The sequence below is a fragment of the Bombus pyrosoma genome, linkage group LG2, assembly GCF_014825855.1.
Source record: "Bombus pyrosoma isolate SC7728 linkage group LG2, ASM1482585v1, whole genome shotgun sequence".
Classification (NCBI taxonomy): domain Eukaryota; kingdom Metazoa; phylum Arthropoda; class Insecta; order Hymenoptera; family Apidae; genus Bombus; species Bombus pyrosoma.
In genome coordinates this window covers 15,391,060-15,410,476 of record NC_057771.1, presented here as the reverse complement: position 1 = coordinate 15,410,476, position 19,417 = coordinate 15,391,060, and the positions used below count along the sequence as shown (strand labels likewise).

At 34.8% G+C, this 19,417-nt stretch overlaps 3 protein-coding genes across 9 annotated transcripts; 2 read left to right on the top strand and 1 right to left on the bottom strand.

Annotated features, from left to right (window-relative positions):
* Positions 1–41: 41 nt before the first annotated feature.
* Positions 42–3,775, top strand: LOC122577751 (nuclear transcription factor Y subunit alpha). 6 transcript variants are annotated; one of them, XM_043749286.1, is made up of 7 exons: positions 42–180; positions 928–1,256; positions 1,329–1,465; positions 1,672–1,845; positions 1,931–2,022; positions 2,129–2,273; positions 2,346–3,775. In XM_043749286.1, the coding sequence occupies exons 2-7, from the start codon at positions 965–967 to the stop codon at positions 2,415–2,417; spliced, it is 912 nt and encodes a 303-aa protein (XP_043605221.1). In that variant the 5' UTR covers positions 42–180; positions 928–964; the 3' UTR covers positions 2,418–3,775. The 6 variants fall into 6 exon arrangements, with proteins under 6 accessions (XP_043605221.1, XP_043605224.1, XP_043605222.1 ...); XM_043749289.1 differs by having other exon boundaries at positions 46–180; positions 947–1,256; XM_043749287.1 differs by lacking the exon at positions 42–180 and adding an exon at positions 199–516 and having other exon boundaries at positions 947–1,256.
* Positions 3,776–3,901: 126 nt separating this feature from the next.
* LOC122577752 lies at positions 3,902–5,138 on the bottom strand. Its single transcript, XM_043749292.1, has 4 exons — positions 4,911–5,138; positions 4,585–4,705; positions 4,306–4,513; positions 3,902–4,088 (listed from the first exon to the last, which is right to left on the bottom strand). Exons 1-4 carry the CDS (start codon positions 5,136–5,138, stop codon positions 3,902–3,904), a joined length of 744 nt encoding a protein of 247 aa, XP_043605227.1.
* Positions 5,139–9,635: 4,497 nt separating this feature from the next.
* On the top strand, positions 9,636–18,723 carry LOC122577754 (U8-agatoxin-Ao1a-like). 2 transcript variants are annotated; one of them, XM_043749294.1, is made up of 3 exons: positions 9,636–9,922; positions 15,368–15,446; positions 16,797–18,723. In XM_043749294.1, the coding sequence occupies exons 1-3, from the start codon at positions 9,841–9,843 to the stop codon at positions 16,957–16,959; spliced, it is 324 nt and encodes a 107-aa protein (XP_043605229.1). In that variant the 5' UTR covers positions 9,636–9,840; the 3' UTR covers positions 16,960–18,723. The 2 variants fall into 2 exon arrangements, with proteins under 2 accessions (XP_043605229.1, XP_043605230.1); XM_043749295.1 differs by having other exon boundaries at positions 9,640–9,922; positions 16,824–18,723.
* The last annotated feature ends 694 nt before the right edge of the window (positions 18,724–19,417 follow it).

The following is a 19,417-nucleotide window of genomic DNA, read 5'->3' as shown; positions in this document are numbered from 1 at the left end:
TGGTTGGGCGCGTCGAGGCGCGGAGGGGCATCGACCGGTCTGGCATCGGGCTGCTATCGGACTGGCAGGTCCCCCCGTTCAGTACCACCAATACACAAGAGCCGAGGACTCTCTATCGCCGACCATTGGTCCTCAATTTGCCGACCAATCATTGGGAAAGTGCCCACGAAAATATCCAATGTAAGTCCACAAATTATCAAACATCAACGGAGAACGCGTACGACCGCGCATCGTTGTACGATTAACCGCGTTTTCGTTTTGTGACTTGTTCCAATTACGAACCCGTGTCTTCTTGTGCTTGAAAAAGTCTTTCTGCACGGCCATGTTTGTCGAGACGAGCGTTTCTCGTCCGAAATTCGCGTCGTTCCATGCATTCCGAATACCATCCAGCAGACTTGGTCTTCGTTTCGTACGTCGACGTTCGCTGCGTGTTAAGGATCACGAAAATACGACGTTAATCATGCCATCGAGAACAGGATGCAATATCCTTCGGAACCGATTTCTGCCCGACAGAAGGTGATGATTGCTGGCTGGCCTCGATTCTCTTTCCTACGTATCTAACATTCTGCACGTGGGCTCTTTAGACCTCAATGTGTTCGCCACGTTGGCGATCTTTATCAATGCGTACGAGACAAAATTATGCCCGACAGAATGAAAGAAATCATCGAGATTCTAACCTTTCTACGAATTCCATTTATTTATCTTCAGTTTGATACAACAAACACGAAAGTTCCCCTGCATGATTCATGGAACTTTCGTATATATGAGTTCACGTGTATACACAAATTTTGTCTTTGTGTATGTACATACATGCATGTAGACATCTTTGTCGCATTAAACCTATCTTTTTCCATCGGAGAATTTATACCTAGCTTTCTATTAATTTACTTTCAATATAACTGCATTCTGTCTTTTTTCTGTTGTAAGGTCAATGTCTTCTGTTTAGCGATAGGAGTAATTTACAATGGAACAATTGGGTGAAGGACAGGCGGTTGTGGTTGGTAGTGCCGGAGGAACCGTCCAGGTTGTTCAAATGGGCCAAGGAGGTCAAGCAATGATGTTACCACAAGCTATACAAATGGCAGCACCAAATGGACAAATACAAGTTGTTCCTGTGTCTAGCTTAACTAGTACAGGCCAACAAATAGTAATTCAACAGCCACAAACACCTCAAATCATTCAAACTCCAGATGGACAAACATACATTTATCAACCAGTACAATTAGAGGGTCAAGTTCAACAAGCACAGCCAACAGGTATAAAAGTATATGATTAATGTAGTTGTTAAATTGCAAAATTTATATACTAATTTCATATTTTTTGGGTAGTAATTAATATCAATGGGAATCTTATGCAAATTGCTGGAGCAACGTCACAACCGACAACTACTGCAGCAACCACAACACCAGTACAACCCTTAGCAAGTCCTACAGCAGCAGCGACTCAGGCAGGAAATGTTTTCATGGTGATTACTATTAAAGTGTCTCTTTCACTTACATAGTCTGTGTATTATATATTATACCGACTTGTAGTGATTATGGAGCAACAAGGACAGCATAATGTCTATTTTTTTTTTTAGTTTCTTTACTTCAAAATTTAAGTACATAGTTAGTTTAATATGAACTAGGTATCGTTGAGACACTTAAACATGCATGGTTTTTGATGTTTCAGATGGTACCAGGAAATAGTGGACAAACGCAATTTCAAAGGGTAGCATTGCCAAATGCAGAAGTTTTTGAGGAAGAACCTTTATATGTAAATGCTAAGCAATATAGGCGTATATTAAAACGTCGTCAAGCACGGGCTAAATTAGAAGCTGAGGGGAAGATACCTAAAGAAAGACCTGTAAATATATGTTTAGTTACCATTAATTTCATATTATATGTTTTGTTGCTCATGCATTTTACATGAAATTAGCATTTTTTTACAGAAATACCTCCATGAATCTCGTCATCGACATGCAATGAATAGAATTCGTGGCGAAGGTGGTCGTTTTCATTCCGGTCAAGTAAAGAAACGAAAGTAAGTCTCTATATATACATATATCTGTTATATTATATTTCTTTATGCGAAACAAACACAGTGTCTCATTCATTATTTTACGCATATAAGAGTGTAATGGTTCCAGTAGAGCAAACGAAAACGCCATGATTACCCAGCACATCACAACTTCGACCAGCACCAATACCGTTCGTACTATAGCAATAACAGCAGCAAATGTAGGTGTACAATATCACGACACAGATAATATGGCATCGACGATTGTCATTGAAGTAAATATAAATGTTTTTCCGAATGAAGTACAAAAATTTTGAAGTAAGTTTAAGTCTGGACATTTGTTACAGAAACAAGGTATTCCCCTTCAGGAAATGATTTCTCAAGATGATATTGTTACCTCAAACAACTGTTTGATGTAAATGTTTAAACTAAAAGTTGAGGTGATGCATGAACAATTAATCAGTCAAAAACGAAAAATGTGTTTGTGATGACATTCTACATATGTTTGCATTAATCTCCAAAAGTATAATTTGTAAATAATGGTGCGAGATATAATGCAAACAGTTTTTGAAAACAAGATGCTGTGAAGAATCATCAAAACTGTATATACTACGAAAAGGTTACGAAAAGGTTTACTTATATTTTTTTAATTTGTGCGTAGTTTAACACAGATTTGGTTAACACTATTGCTACTAGTATTATGTCACGGTATAACGGAAAATTGGCTTCAAAATTAGATCAACTTTCATTATAGTGAAATTGGTGAAAGAAATTTGGTACTACTTTGTGTACATAAAAAATGCTTACAGTGTTACATATCAAATTTATAATTTCAAAACGTGTAAATTTTTCTACAAATCATATCGCCACATTCAATCGAGAGACTGAACTATGTAATTTATTGTTACGTGCTGGGTACTATTTTTAGATTAGATTTTATAAATGAATTAATCTTAGCTTCCATTATAACGATGAATGAACAAAATACAAAAAGTGCGTACATCGATAAGACTTTTTGTACAATTTTACGTGCGAGTACAATTAATTTAATCTGATAAAAAGCTTTATGGAATATAGTTAACTGTTAAGAATATATTATAAGAAGTTACTCATATTTTTTGCAGTGGCTTATGTAAATAACATGTTTAATCTTGAAATGTTAACTATTTTGGCTGAACAAGGGAGGCTATGTAACGTGTAATTTATCTGAATGGTTAGAATCTTCGAAAATTTATTAAAAAATTAATTCAGTTTTACATTTATGATTGCAGACATTCGATACTTTTAAAAAATTATTTTATTTTCACGTATATGTGCAGATAAATATAACATTATTGTAATAATTCTGCAATATTTAGATTATTTACTTTTTCCTACATATATCTCTTACATATTATTAGAATGGTATTTTTCTAAAGTTCAAATATTAATTTTTAAAAGGGGAAATAATGATAATTGATTTCTCTTAATATGTAATGAAACATATTAAGATACAGCACCTTTTTTTTTACAGACGTAAAGAAATTAAAATTAAAAGAGATGAAATGTTTCACCTTCATACATAAATATTTTGTTAAATGATTTTAAAGTAGGGCAGAATTGTAAATAACTTGTACGAATGTAATGCAAAAGAGATTTACATGGAATATGATACTGTGTGTTCAGCGTGGATGTGAACTATTGTAAATTAATGGTTAAGTTGAGTGAAAATAGGAAATAATATATTTGTAAAGTGGCTATGTACAAGCAAAACAACATGGGTTGTGTTTTGTAATAATTTGTGTCTGATGATTTAATTAACGTAATCCTTCACCAATAGCTTATCTTTAATTTTAATAAGTGATTACAGAAAATAATTTTCTTCTGGTTAAAATGGGAGATAACGGAAAGATCAGACAAAAGATTAGATTATGTTAGAAGGAAGTACAAATTTCTTGTCTGCCAAAATTTCCGAGCATTCAGACGGTGGACTGTCGGGTCCTTTAGTGTATGTTTGTGGTTCAATTGGTAACGGTGGACCAAACAAACATTCTTTTACTACTCGATTTCCGGTAGCACCTATCGTTGCATCGTATTCTGAATCTCCAGTTCTAGAAAGAATAAATTGTAACAATCTATAGAATTAATGGCGGATACTTACCTTTTTACTATAAAATTATGTATATAAGTACGAAAGTTTTATAAAAGACAAATGATAATAATCGTTGCTCATGATATTTTAATCCTTATTGGATTTACTACGAATTTACTAGTGGATAAGTAATATTTATCTATATCAACAGAACTGTCGTAATCTTGCCATCTTACCTTATACAAAGAATTTCTCTTTCTTTTCTATTGGGTACTAAATTGTCTGGAGGTTTCTTTGCTTTCTTTAGCCGTATCAAGTCTTCTGTTGCTATTTTCCATGGGTTTCTGTAGGAGTTCCTTTGGGTCGTTTCCGATATGATCCAGTTTTCCGCTAAACGAATGTCTTTCCATTTTCCATATGTTTTCGCACGAGGTGAATAATCTCCTAATATTATCAAATTTTCATTTTAAAATATGAATGTAAATGAAATTGTAGTTTCATTTTTAAAATAAAACCTTTTGAATAATCCATTTGATATACAGTTTGTTTAAGTTCGTTCTCCTCTCTTTCGATTAGATCCTCATCTGGTACAACTTCCGAAAGAAATTCCTTTAAATGCGGATATTTCTTGCGAATCTAAATATTTTAAAGTTTTATTAACACTGTTACATGTTTAAAGCCTGGTTTCAAAATCCGTGCGATGTACTTTAACTCCACAATGAGCTACATTAAAAGAATTTAACGCTTTTCAATTATAAAATAGCATTGTAATACAACAATATTTATTACGAGGTATTACTCATATACTAATTGTTAATACCAAATATTGTTACTTATTTACTCTGTTTAAAACTTGTTGAGGATCCTCGGTTTGTTCGTTTAAGGTAAGAGCAGCATTTTGCCGTTGTGTGTTCAAACACTTCCTGTAAGGGCCATTTAAATTATTCAAAGGCGGAGAGTACTCGGTTTGTGGCCTGTATTCCTTTGGTCTACCAGTTTTCTTCGATGGGAAATCCTTTTTATATATTGTTATAAAATCACGTGCCTCGTCTTCCACTTCTAGAAGCATGGTTTTTCTTTATTTATAATACATTATAAAAAATTATAAAAATTTCTCGCAATGATCAACGATTATGCCTGGTAAAATTCAACGAAAAGGTTACAAAAATCTTAAAGTTGCCTATCTTTAACTTACTATACTGTTGACAATGAGTTGAGAAAAGGAAAGAAGGTTAGGTGTAGTAGGTATAAGACTTTTTGTTTAGAAGATTTCCGATCTGTTATTGATATTACTTTAATTCTTGATAATGAGCAATATTAATCGTAAACGAGAATTCATTGTGAAAATGTGGAAGTTCAGAAATTTGTGAAGTAAATGAACGATAAAGGGATACGAAAGGAAGGCTTTTCGACGTCTAATAATTCTCCGATTTCTCGCGATCCATTATAGAGGACGATATAACAAGAGGTGAGGCATGGTACCCTTGTGTACTATAAACGCCAATTAGGACATGACATCGAATTTCCCTGTTATAGGTACGTCCTTGTTGATGCGAGTCGCCTACGCTTTCTTTCCTCTCGCTTTCCTTCTTTTTTGCTTCTCTCGTCATTTAAGGTTGGGAAAATAGATATCCATGTTCTATTTTAACCTCATAACGATTTAATATCGAAATGCGAAGTTTCGTTAAGATTAATTGAATATCTTGAAGGATGAAGGGTATAATAATATAAATTCTTATTAAAGTTAGTTCATTTGCAATACACTTTAAGTTTTATTAACGATACGTTCTATTTGATCGATAAATATTAAATTCTTTCGAACGAATTCTTCACTTAACGAATTCTAAGAAGGCAAAATATACAAATGAGCGGAAATAATTTTGAGGATCTGTAGCAGGGCCGTATACACATCGTGTGCTGTAACAAGATAGGCATAATTAAAATCTTACGCTGTTTGTAATGACGTGGAGTAATTAATCTTCGTCAAGTAACAATGTTGTCAGAATGTTCTGAGCAATATTTTCGCCTCGTTACTCACAAGAGGCAATTCGTACCTTATAGGTATCCTTTAACTTCTACAGCCTCCTTGTTATTCTGCCCACGCACCTATTCGAATCCTCCTCAAAAGACGAATGAGGCTTCTTCGTTGCGCGTGTCTTTTTTGCTGTTCTTTCCGGAATTCAGGGGACGAACGAGTTTATTCTGTTCATTTTCACCAAGTTTCTCTCGAAGTCATCTTTCATTACTTTGTAGTATAGAGTTTCTAGGGTCGGTTTAGGATGGTCGATCGAGTGGGTGGAAGTTACGTAAGTGATTCATCAATGACGAATCACGGGAAATAACATGAGAAAAAGTAAGAAGAAAAGAAAGAAGAAGGTGGAAGCTCTTAAATCTTATGGATTCGCTACTTTGAATTGGCATCTTTCATTTCTGAGGAATTAAATTGGAACTTCAAATTCCGGAGAGTTAAATCGTAATTTGCAAAATTTTTAATTTACAAATGTTGGATTTTGCAAGATTCAATCTCGAAACACATCTAATGTAGAATGATTTAAAAAATTTCATTTCAAGTGTTTGTTTGACCGACAATAATACCTATCATTTTTTATTTCCAAGTGTAAGCTCTCGAGAAGCTTTCAACCGTAAAATTGCGACTGCGATCAAATCGAGAGATTTCGATGATTCAAAGAGCAATCTATAAAGCATCGATTTCAAGCAACTTTTAAAATAACTATTACGTAAATCCACGCTAAAGGTTGATTCGTTCGGTCAATTTCGTTCAACAATGTCAGCCGTACGATACGTCACTGGAAACGTACGTTGCAACCCACGTTTACGATATCGGAAGTTCGCAACACTTCTTGCACACATTCGTTGCAGTTATTTCGTAAAAAATATTTCTTTACACAGAGTAGCCTTCATGCAAAAAATACCTCCGGCAGTCTTAATTTAGTTTCATAATATCGTATCAATAATATGGCAAACGGTTATTCTATTACGAACATCGAATAGAAAAAAAATATGTAAAAGTGTATGGCTTTTCCATTGAGGTCTCGTTGTGACGACAACAAATGTAAAAGACCTTGCTTTTCCTTTTCCTTTATCGTAATGCATACTATTTCTTGCAGGAATTTACGCGCAGAAGAGAATGTCGTTCTGTGACTCGTATACATTTCCGAGTAGAAGCGCTAGGAAGCGAGAAGAAATCGCTTGCAAAACGATCGTTTTGGTTTTTGGAAATGAAAAACTTCCGCGCGTATTGGACGTACGATCAAACTATAGAATACGCGCTTGTTCGTTTTATATTTACTCGATATTTTAACGTTCACATAAATATTTTACGTTCAGTTTCATTCAACTTATTTCCGACTAATAAATACGCAGTCGAAAATTAATGTTGAAATATTGCACACTGAATTAAACTTTTATCAATACGTAAATACACATCGAGATTAAACTTGTATTAACGAATGTAAAATTTCACAATATTCTTCCTCCGAATTCTTTAACATTAAAAATTTAAACATTGCAAGTATTATTTTACGGTAATTGAAACATCGTTCGGTGTTGCGATTATGGAACGTAAATGATACAAAGTATGAGTCAACCGAATCGCATTCAATTGCAATCGCTGCAGGGCGACGGAGCGGATCAATGCGTTTTCAGAATTAAACGGCCGAATTAACTGCAAATTCGACGGTCAAACGGAATTATAAGGCGAAACAAGCCATTTTATGCTTTGGAAGGGAAAATGAGAGGAAGAGTCGAGAAAATCTCGGTGTTTCCTTCTCAAGAGGTGAGATCCACAATGAACTTTTGCGATAAATAGATTTTTGTTAGCTTTGCAAATCATATTGATTAAATTTACTGAAAAGAATACACTTCGACCAAAAAATTAATCTTGAGGGAAAAATTGCAAACATTTTCTGCATACTACTTCAAAATTGATAACGATCCTCGATACATTTTTTAATGTCAAATTAAAGAAAAATTGGGCTGCGCCCACACGTTTCTGGATTTCTTGCTGCAAAGCTAACGATAATTGGTATATGATACAAATTTCATTTAACTGAGATTTGTCTTTTGCCTGAAGCTACTAGCTACGCAAGCAGAAAGACGGAACAATGTAAAAATAATTTTTCATTGCGCGGATGGATATACGCGCAAAGACTACGCGAAGTATAAAATATAGTCTGTCTAATCCCTGCCACTAACATCCATTGTACCACTGTTTGGTATACAGGAAGATTAATGTCCTATAACAAGCAACCAGCTTATTAAAAAGGAGCAGATAACCACGGTTTCGTAATTGACTGGCTAGATGGAATGATACATTATGAGAGATAACGAATGAAAGGAAGAAAAATATTCGTGTGGGGCGGTTTTCCGAAACTGCTATAAACTTGCCCGTTAATTAAAAATAAACAGGTGTCTGTATCTCGTGGATTAATGTTACTGTGTAAACGATATGACTACTAGTATAATAGACGATATTTAAACCAATGATAGATAAAACAAGCACAATTTTATCCACTGAAAACGGGAATGTATAAATGAAAGCAGACGCGGTGCTGAAGCTGCGAATACAACGGAACGTAAATTGAATTTTGGAACGAGGGAAGATGAGATTCGAGGGAGGAAATTTAACGATACACGTGGCTTATAACTGCAGGATTATCTAGGTAAATTATATTTTATTTTTCAGTTTATTTTCTCTGCGAGTAATGCAATTTAAAATATTTACTTTATTTATAATTGTACTGTCCATTCTACATTAATTCTTTGCGTATCGATATTCAAGGAGTTAATTCTTATTTATTTCATTTATTACTCTCCAATGAAGTTTGTATTACGCATATCGGTAAAATATTTTGTATCGTAGGTGGAGCTATGAAACTTGCCCTATGAACTTTTATCAAATATGCCGTTCTCTGAGATCAAAAATTTTGCGAACCCTTTTCCTATCTCTTTACCGTGCCAATTCAACCCTCGCCTAATATCAAAATAACACCACCAAACGGGAACGTAAAATCCCCATAAAAAGGCCATCGCATCAAACTTTTTCTATAAAAAAAAAAAACTTCGATATTTTATCTTGCGTGCTCTGATCGTTCCTTCTTCTCTCTTCCAACCCTTTCAAACTCGCCTTCAACACCAGCATCTCAAAATGTTCTTTCTGCAATCTTATTTCAGGATACATATACCCGAAGAAAAGTGGACGCAGAAATAAGTATATGCAAAATAAATAAAGCGATTGAAGGTAAGCCGGATGGGAAACGTGACGGAAACGTAAATCGTATTACGGGCCACATAATCGTACCGATAGGCACACAGCGAGGGTACCAGTTGCTTCGCAACCAGTTGCTCGTTCAAAGGGTGGTGGCCACCCTAAGCTCATTGTGGCATCCCCTCGAAAAAGCACCACCCCCTCCCTCTTTCACCTCTCCACTTTCTAACCTCGCCTGGGTTTACGAACCTTCTCTCAACCTGGTTCGTAAAGCAGCGAGTACAACGTTGTCTAGACATCGCGGAACGAGCGCGTGGAACCTCGAACCGAAGTTTTATCCACGGTCTCACCCTCCGCAAAGAGATCCTCGTGGGGGCGAGATCGCCACGCCTCCCGCGTCTATATAAGCTACCGGTCCGACGTGGAAACCTCACTTGCACCTCGACCACGGTCAGGAAAGGGTACGAATCCTTCTACGAGTACGAGTCAGCTATCCCGGTTCACGTATCAATCGATCCTTGATTATTCTATCCGAGAGGAAGACATGAAGTTCAGCCTGTTCTTGTTGTTTTGCTTGTTTGTCGTCTTCGCTGACAGGACTCTCGGTAGCCCCTACATCGATGACGGTGAGTAACGAACGAATCTTCCTCTTCCTCTTTGTTTCTTTGTTGATTTAATTTTCGGGACTGCGTCTGAGTGTGATTCGCAAAGCAATTGGAAAAGTATCGCGAATGAATTGGAGGTACGTGAGGGATTGGATGCGAAGGTGAAGATGACGATCTGTGTGGTGACTGTGGGGAATCATCAAATTTTCAGAAGGTCGAGGATGGAAAATGAAACAAGCTTGTTTGTCTTTAGATGGTAGAGATTTTGGGGAGTGACGCTATTCGCAAAATCTTGGTCAATTTAGAAATTTTATAGTAAAGCGTAGATGTTTTCTGTTGGGGGTTGAAACTCATTGGTTGTCAAATTTAACTTGAAATTCAGTTTGTTTAAATTTCAATCGAACGATATTTAGATGTTAGGCTCTTTCGAGTTTTGACATTCCTAGTTTAGGTCGTTTTAAGTGAACTTAGATAGCGTCGTAATAACGAGACGTAATTGGAGCTTCGCGTGGGTGATAAAATTGGAAGAAAATATAGTATCGTTTATTTTTGGAGTCATTCGACTTTCCATTCATATTCAAAGCTTTTTTTAACACAACCAGTTAAACTCGTTTAATCAGCGTGTTTCAAAGATCGACATATCCTAATCGCATTAGTACGCTAATGATTATTTGTCGTGACAATCGCGAAGCGTTCAATTGCAACGATAATGATATTTAAATGTCAATTGCACTAAATTGTCGAGATTAAATAGTTAAACGCAATTCAACATCGATTCAATTTTACGCTTATTTTATCCATTTTTATTAACTATCTCCTCGAAGGATAGTATAAACGTAATTAAATTTTTGCTAATTAATGAACATCTTTAACGTAAAAAAAAGTGTTCTGAATGTAACAGTATGAATTTACATCTCAAATATCGAGAGCAGAAAAGCAATTTTTCGTTGTAAATCTTGCTTTCTTCCTGAAATATTCTCTCATTTTTCGTTTTCTCATACAAATCTTTTACCACATTTCGATAGAAATCTTCTATAATTTTTAGAAATTTGTTAAACTTCAAATCTCCTATACTAGATATTTAAAAGAAAATCAACAAAGTTTAGTTTATCGCGATACGTTGTATTTAACGCGATAGAGCCATGTTACGTTCTGCGGAGTGCGGCTAGTAGTATAAACCCGTATGAAATCAGACGTTTGGTATTCGAATCTACTGCGCTGGCATGTTCGCACAAGTAGCGATTACTTACACATTATGCCTTCACTGAAGAGTCGATATATTGTCACAATGCTCATCAATTTTGTTTTCTTTCTATGTATATTTATAGTATATATATAGTTTCTTTCATTCTATGTATATTTAGATGTTTAAAAATTTGAAGCAGTGAAAGGATTACGCCCTGAAAGTTGTCAACATATACAAATTTTTTTTATTTCAATTTCAAATAATTAATTTAATTAATAATAAATAGAATACAATTTCTGAATTTGAATTTTTCGATACAAATAATACGTTTTCAAGGTAACATTATATTTATCATGGTAACTAATTGATGCGAACGAAACAGTATCCGATGGAAGCGCGTTACGCAACAATCATTGATTGAAAAGAAAATGAAATCAACGTCGATCTGGCTAACCGCTTTAAGCGATACTTTAATTGAACGTGCGGATAATTAGATTCGATGGCTTCGCCCGGAAATCTTACGTAACACGCGTATAGCACGATACGAAATTTAACATGGAATGTATTAGTCGGGTGACACTGGTCGATTTTAATGTGGAAGATTTTACGTGAATTTAAATGAACCTTGCGAAATACAATTTTCCGATATATTGGAAATTCCTGTGAAATGAATACATTTTTTTCATATTAACTTTACCTTCGCTTACTACGACAGTGTGATACATATGGTATGCATTCGATAAACACATACGTGAAATTTTGTAAATTCCATTCCCTCCTCTGTTAATTATATTCGTGTGTAAATTACAAAATTTCTAGCTCGGTTAAATAAAATTTAATAAATCATCTAATATTGAATATTTTTACTATTATGATTTATTAAATTTAACTTATCGGAAGTATCAAAAATGGAAATATTACTAAATAGATACTCGTACAATAATTAAATACACGCATAATTTCTCTACCAAATAACTTTGCTACCAGAATAGACATCGTAGCTCGCGTATTACGACTATCGATTGAAAAATCTAACGAACACTGGATGCTCGGTTCACTTCCGAATCGTTCCAACAAACGATCATAATTTTCCATTGGAAAAACTTTGTAAAATTTCACAAAATCTCTTGACCAAAGAAAGAAGAAATTCCCCAAGAAATTCCTCAATTTCGCGGTTGTTTCGTCACTTTTACGTATCGCGAGAATACTGAAACATCGACAGCGTTGTTGTGCGCGACCGGAAGTAAAGACGAAAGGCAAAGGCAACGCGTTGGATTACCTTAATCCTGTTTTAAGGCTGTTGATTAGAATACAAACGACGAAGGAAATGAGGAAACGTGGGTAACCAATTTGCTATTGCGCGTTTACCATACAATCTGTTTCCGTTAGAATCCAGAGTTGGACTTATTCTCGACGAATTAATGAATTTGTTTGGTGGATCGACTTCTAATATCAGCTGCCTTTTTCGGATCGGAACTCAAGCGAACTGATTTTTCCATTCGATCAAAGGATTACTCTGGTAAATGGAACATTGGAATTGGAATTGGAACTTCAAAGTGGATTATTCGTTGAACCTAACCGAGGGAAGAGTAATTCAAATGATTACATTCGAAGTAAGTTGAATGGAAAATCAGTCGATCTTGTAGGTATTTGTTCCGGTGGTATTACTTCCCCTTTTCTATTTTGTTTTAATGGTAATTTTATGGAAATTGGATAGGACTTAATGTGGCAATTTATGATAAGATTTCGTGGATAAATATTTAGTGTTTGAGAAAGAGATTGGAAGGGTAGGGTAGGGTTTTTTGGGGCGATTAACGACGTCGATGGATCAGAGTAAGAACCCGTTTGTGCAGAGTATAAAATGTAAAATTTGTTTTAAGATATAATATTAGGGTGGTGGTTAAAATGAATTATTTGGGAAATTTTCGAGATGCTTCTGCGATGAAAAATCACAAATATTTGGTCGCTTTAACGAACTTGATGATACAGCAATTCGTATCAGATTGTTTAAATATTTTAAATAAATTGAAATCTTTCAAAATGTTAACTCCGACGAATGAAATCTCGAAATTGAATCTTCTTCTAATAACAATTGCTAAATTTTCTAAATTATTTCTTAAAATAAAATTTCTGAAAATTACTATATTGAATCTTCTAATAATTACAAATTTTCATTGGAAATTTTTAACAAACATTTTTTGACCACAGTTTTGATATGCTAATTTCAAACAATATGTTTACGAAGGATGACGATGATGTTTGACTTTCGGGGAGGAAAGTAGAAAATGAGATTCTATTGAGATCTTTGCAAATCTTCATACCTTCCCTCTTAAGGACAATGGTTTACGTGATCCGCTTTGCAAAGTATCTTCATAAAGTAACGCGTATCAAATAATTTTCGTCGAAAATAATTTACTTTTTCTTCGAGACTTTTGCATTCTAAAAATTAAATTCAACATTTTTCATCGTGTGGAAGTAAATTTTTCGAATTTCCACTTCACTGAAAATCTTCCTTCGAACTATTTACTATGATAAATTGCCAATTACAATCTTTTATTTCTTCACCTATTTTACATATTTATCGTGGTCGTTGAAAAATAAACTACGAATATCCTCGCTAAACGTTTTCCTGGACGCTTCGAGTAATTTCTTGAATGAAACTTTTGCCACGGTTACGCGATGTCTCGCTTTATCTGCAAACGTTCACTGGATCGTATTGAATGGGATTCACCAAAGAGGAATTGATTCTTTTGAATCACCGTCTTTAACCAACCGCCTTTCGCAAATTTGTCGCTGTCGCGCCAGACGCATTAGCAAAATTATACTTATTCTACTGAATTAACATCTTTACGCGAAGATTTCAAGCATAGCATATTGTAAAATTGCATACATTTAGAGACGAAAGAAATATTACGTACGTAGCATAGCATTCATTAACGCTAGAATCATTATTTCATTGCATCCAATTAATGAATATAACAAAGGATATAATTATAGTTTTAAAGAAAGATAAACGTTCTTTCGTTTCTTTGTGTTTCGTTTAAGATAATAACAAATTATGCTTCAACGATTGTCTCTAAGGATAAGAACACAATATCGAATGTAAGGATCCTGAAATCCTGAAACTTCTACTGTGAAATATTTAACTTTAATAATACATAAATATATCAATATATCCACTTTTACAGATTAAAACAAATAGTCACAATTGAAAGATATTTTAACAAAAATTTCTCAAAAATTGCAAGCCTGTTACGATATATTTCTTTCTCTACAAATATTTATTTCATCCTCTAGATGAATTAAATCATTTCCTCTCAGAATTTATTAATATTATTTGCACAATTCCTGACACGCTTCTTGATTAATTGGCTGTAACTTTTCAAACAAATAAAACGAAGCTATTGTTCCGATTTCGCCAGGTGCACGTGTTACACCTGGTAATCTTCTTTACATTGTCGTAAAATACGAGCTAATAATTCCGAGCTGGATGTTGTTACTCGCGAAACGAGTATCCTCGAAAGAAGCGGACCAATTTGCATGAAATATAAGTAGAGAACAACGTAGGCGACCACGCCAACTAAATATATATATCCGTTGAAAGGGTTTGCTCAGGAAATGCTCCTATTTTTATTTTTCCTCTTCTTCGCGATACAATTTACCCTTTTATGAACTCTGTTAATGGATGCTGCCGCCGCGTTTGATCGACCTAGCTATACGATACTTTCTTTTTCCTTTCGTTAGGAAACCGATTTTTCCAAAGACCAGACCACTCGATGGCTCAGAAAGCAATCCTAGATTATTCAAAGTGCCCTCTTTCTTAGTAATTTTATGTAATTGTTGATGTATTCTTTTGTAAAGGCACTTATTTTACAATTCATGCGGCGTAGCTGTTGTAAAAGTTTGCACAGCGAAATGTTCGACCGACAGAAAGAATTCTTTCTTAGTGGAAAAGTGGTATGAACAGTATCTATTTAGAGAATTTTATAGGAAATTGTTCAATTTGCATCAATCGAGCGATTTCTCTATCAAAATTTAACTTCATCGCGGATTCCTTTAATCAAAGATTTCCTCGCTTATATCATTTTTCTTCTGTACCCTTCGATCTTTCTCTGACTAATGCAATTCGTCGTGATCTGTATTATCGGAAAAAGCTGCTGTTGTTAGGAAAAAGTGAATATGTTTTCGAATGGAAGTTTTTTACGAATTTTTACGATTTCTACTTTGTTCTACTAACAACGTAATTACGGTGTTAACGATTCTTTCAATGTGCGTTACAGAGGAAGATTCACTGCAGGTTGCGGACTCGGATTATACAGACAACGCATTGGAGAATCTGATGAGAGCGGCTCAACAAAAGTGAGTATTTACTGTATCACTGTACCCAATTTTTATCCTTCCCCATCCTCTTTCAAATACCATTTTTGGAATTTTTATATTTTTATTAAATAGAGTTGCATGTTTCTCTTATAATGGTTAAATAGAAAATCAACCTTTAAGGTCTTTAAGAACTTTAGTAATTTTTTTATTTTTCCAATTAACCTTTGCGCTGCGATATCCGAATTAAAACACCGCTGCACATCCTCATTCGCGTTAAGATTGGACCTTAATCTGCATATCATTAAAATATACTTTCCTTCGCTGATTCGACGGCAAAATTGCAACTGGCTTAAAGATAAAACTCTTTAGCAGTAAAGCAGTTGGAGAGAATAATTAAAAAAAATTTGGATCTTCTCTATCCATTATGAATTTCATTTGCAACGATTAATATATTGCTTATTTGAGAATTAAAATTTTCTCTTCTGACATATTTTTTAAACACTCTTTTAATTTCCTGCTATCCACGCAAAAAATAATTTTTCCATTCGAGGGAAACGATTCAAAGAATGGTTAATAGATTAATTAATTAACACTTTGACTGCCACACCGAAATCACATGTTTCGCTCAGCACGCCACGAGAGTATTTTTATTATTCAAAGCATTTAATGGCAAAATAATAATAAATTGAAGATGCAAGACAACATTCTTCCCCAATGGACCGTTTATCTTATTGGCGTCTTGGTAACAATTGATAGCAACATATTACAACAAGACTTCCTTTATTTCAACAAACCATTCGCATTCGTTATTTCGTCGTAAGCAAAACGTGCAGAATATATTGTTGAAACGTGTAGAAGATATTAGTAAACAGTATTTGCTCATTCTGTATATAATAGTAAGGCATGTGCACACTTCTAACTTCAATTATATGATTACAAAGCACAGCATTTACGATTATTTTCTAATAATATTCGTAGATTACCCCTCAAAGATATGGATGCAAACACAGTGCACCGTTAGATGCAAGATTTGTTCTCATTTTTTTTATTGGTGTTCTAATAAAAATGTTTAATTGTTCAATGGGACACTTTTCATTTCAAAGTATCTTCTACTTATCGGTTATATTCAAAATGTCCTAACTGTCAATTTTCATACAATTTTTACAATTGTAAGAAGTTCAAGCGCTCCGTTCACCAACGACCACCGTGGCGTCATAGGAGAAACCGTGTCTGGTCATATATGACCAACGTGGCAGTCAAAGTGTTAATAGATCATGCAGCTCGAAGGTTGGACAACAAAGTTGGAAAATATTTTTACACGCATCCTTCTCCCATCGTTGTCTCGATGTCTCTGCAACGTATTATTCAGATACCCCTAATCTCGAGTAGACGTACCTCGTTGATCTACTTGTTTAGGCGAGCCTGCATAAGACGGGGTGGAAACTGTGATCACCGACCAAAAGACTGCTGCTACAGTTCCAGTTGCAGATGCAATTTGTGGGGCTCAAACTGTCAGTGCCAACGAATGGGTCTCTTTCAGAAATGGGGCTAAACGGCTTCTCCGTCTTCCCCTTTCTTTCGGCGAGAACGTTTCTCCTTTTAGCACGCGACACGATTATCTGCACCACTCGTACAATTCCATTTCAAGAATTCGTTTCGTCTCTCCATATTTTTCCTCTTTCATACTATTATCCTTTTCACCATCTGCGAATGCTTTGCAGTTTTTAGCGTTTTTCTTATATAAATTTTTTACCGTTGTCCGCTGTTCACGGTCTAAAAGTTCTACGTGTTATCGATTAGATTCCGATAGAATTTCATTTGCGGCGTGCGATGGAAGAAAAACAGTCATTGAGAAAAACCTATCGATAAAATAGCGAGCTTCCGAATGTGTGCATCGCGGAGAGGCTGAGTTTTTATGGTACTTTTCTCTGTTGCTTCTTTTGTCTCGTTTTTTTCAATTATCGTCGAAAATACTCGACGAAGTCTATGTATCTTTGGTTGGTATCTTTCTTTACTTATATTTTCTGCGCACATCTCGTATCTACCTCCCTCGTGTATTATACTCGAATGATAAACTTCATCCACAGCCAGTTCTCCATTTTCTTTCATTTTTTTTATTACTCTTACGTTTTCCTATTACATTCTTTAAATGAAATTATTACATTTTGCGTCTTTTCGTTTCTTCGTTCTTATTGTTAATTAAGATGGACTTCGTGGCCTTGCGCAATCTCAAACCCCATCGACACGTAGCGAGAAGTAAGGAAATAAAGTTTGACTGAGCATTTTACTACATTCCTATAGATCGTTTTTAGTTTCTCTAAGAGGCGAATGGAACTATCGAGTAACATGTAAAAAAGGAATACGAAGCGGTTCGTACGTTAAGGAAACCGATTCTTCCGCTTGAACGACGATAATAAGTTTTTGAACGAACGATGCAACAATAATTGTAAGTCTGTATCTAGCGCAAGGAGATGTACGTTTTAAGTTAAAACTTGCCTACATTCTGTCAGCCTTCGATTACTTCATGCTCCATAATTATTTTCGATGAAAACTCAATTAAATGGTATTAACTTAAAACGGTACAAAATGGAAAAAAATTAGCAAAAATTAGTTTTGCTTTGTGATAGATTTTTGCATTGCCAATATACTTGCTATGAATCCCTTGAAACTTTCTGTTCCTCGTAAGACACTTATCGTGTAATCGAGAATCGTGCCTGTTATCCTCATAAAATAATTATCACCAGGAATAGAACAAAATAAAAAAAAAAAAATATAAAAAGATTGTATAAAACTAGCATACAGAGAGGATGAACGACTAATAGCGAATAAAGCATTTCATCAGGCTCGATTCTCTGATGTTCCAGGCCGTCATCTTGTTCGATCGGTGATAGATGATCAAAAATTGAACGATTCGATGAATTTTCGACGAAATAGAAAAATTCTATAGGTCTTTTACTGTCCTCTGATTGGTGTTTCCTCTAGTCATTTTTAACAATCAGACGTCGGTGTCCTATGGATTTATCGCTGACGAGGATGATCACGGCCGATTCGTAGAATAATCGAACGAAGCTATTTAATAAAATTGATTCCTGAGATGTAGAGAGAGAGAGGAGAGAGAGAGAAAGAGAGAAACTCGCGTTTTCACGACACGAGATTAATCATCTCTCTTATTCAAATTTTAAACGCACGTGTATGCATTACTAATTATTAATGAAAAATACAATAATGGATGTTATCGTATCGTATCGGAAGGTGGATGTACATGTACCGATATATTATATGGAAATATAATATATATTATATATGTAACGACAAAGTAATTTTCTCTCCTGAAATCCTGTTTATGTTAATCATAGTTCGTGTAACTATCAGCCAAACATTTCGCTTTCGATTTCATTTTGGAATTTTCCGATTATTTTTCAATCCTATCTGCATTCTATCGGCTGCTAATTTTATTATTAATTCGAATAATAATATCAAAAAAGTTTCGTAAGATAGCAGAATTCTAAATTTACTTTTGTTTTTTAAATTCTTGGTTTTTGTGAAATACGTAGTAAGTGCGAATTTTTGACCAATGTTTGTATAGTTAAGGATTTATTCTTTTTGTTTTTGTTCATATTTTATTTTATTAATAAATTTACTATGAAAAACGTGTTACGTCTCCCTTTGAAGAAGATCACGAGGAAAGTTTTACGTTCGAGAGACACGAACTTGAAACGACATGGGAGACCAAAGCTTGTTAAATCCTCTCATGTATCAAGGTCGTCTGATAAAAAATAACTTCGTACAGACGATGAAACACAACTCTACAATGGAATCTCTACTTGAAACTTTGAGAAGCGCAATCCCCTTATGCACATAACTTCCCTCTCTTTGCCTGACGTCTGCATCCGTAAACCGTGTTCTAGAAACTACGTTTCAACTTGCTAAAATTCCAACAAATATTCTGCGAACCTATCAAACGAAATAAAAAAAGCAGAGAAACCATAGGAGTTGACAATTCCCAAATA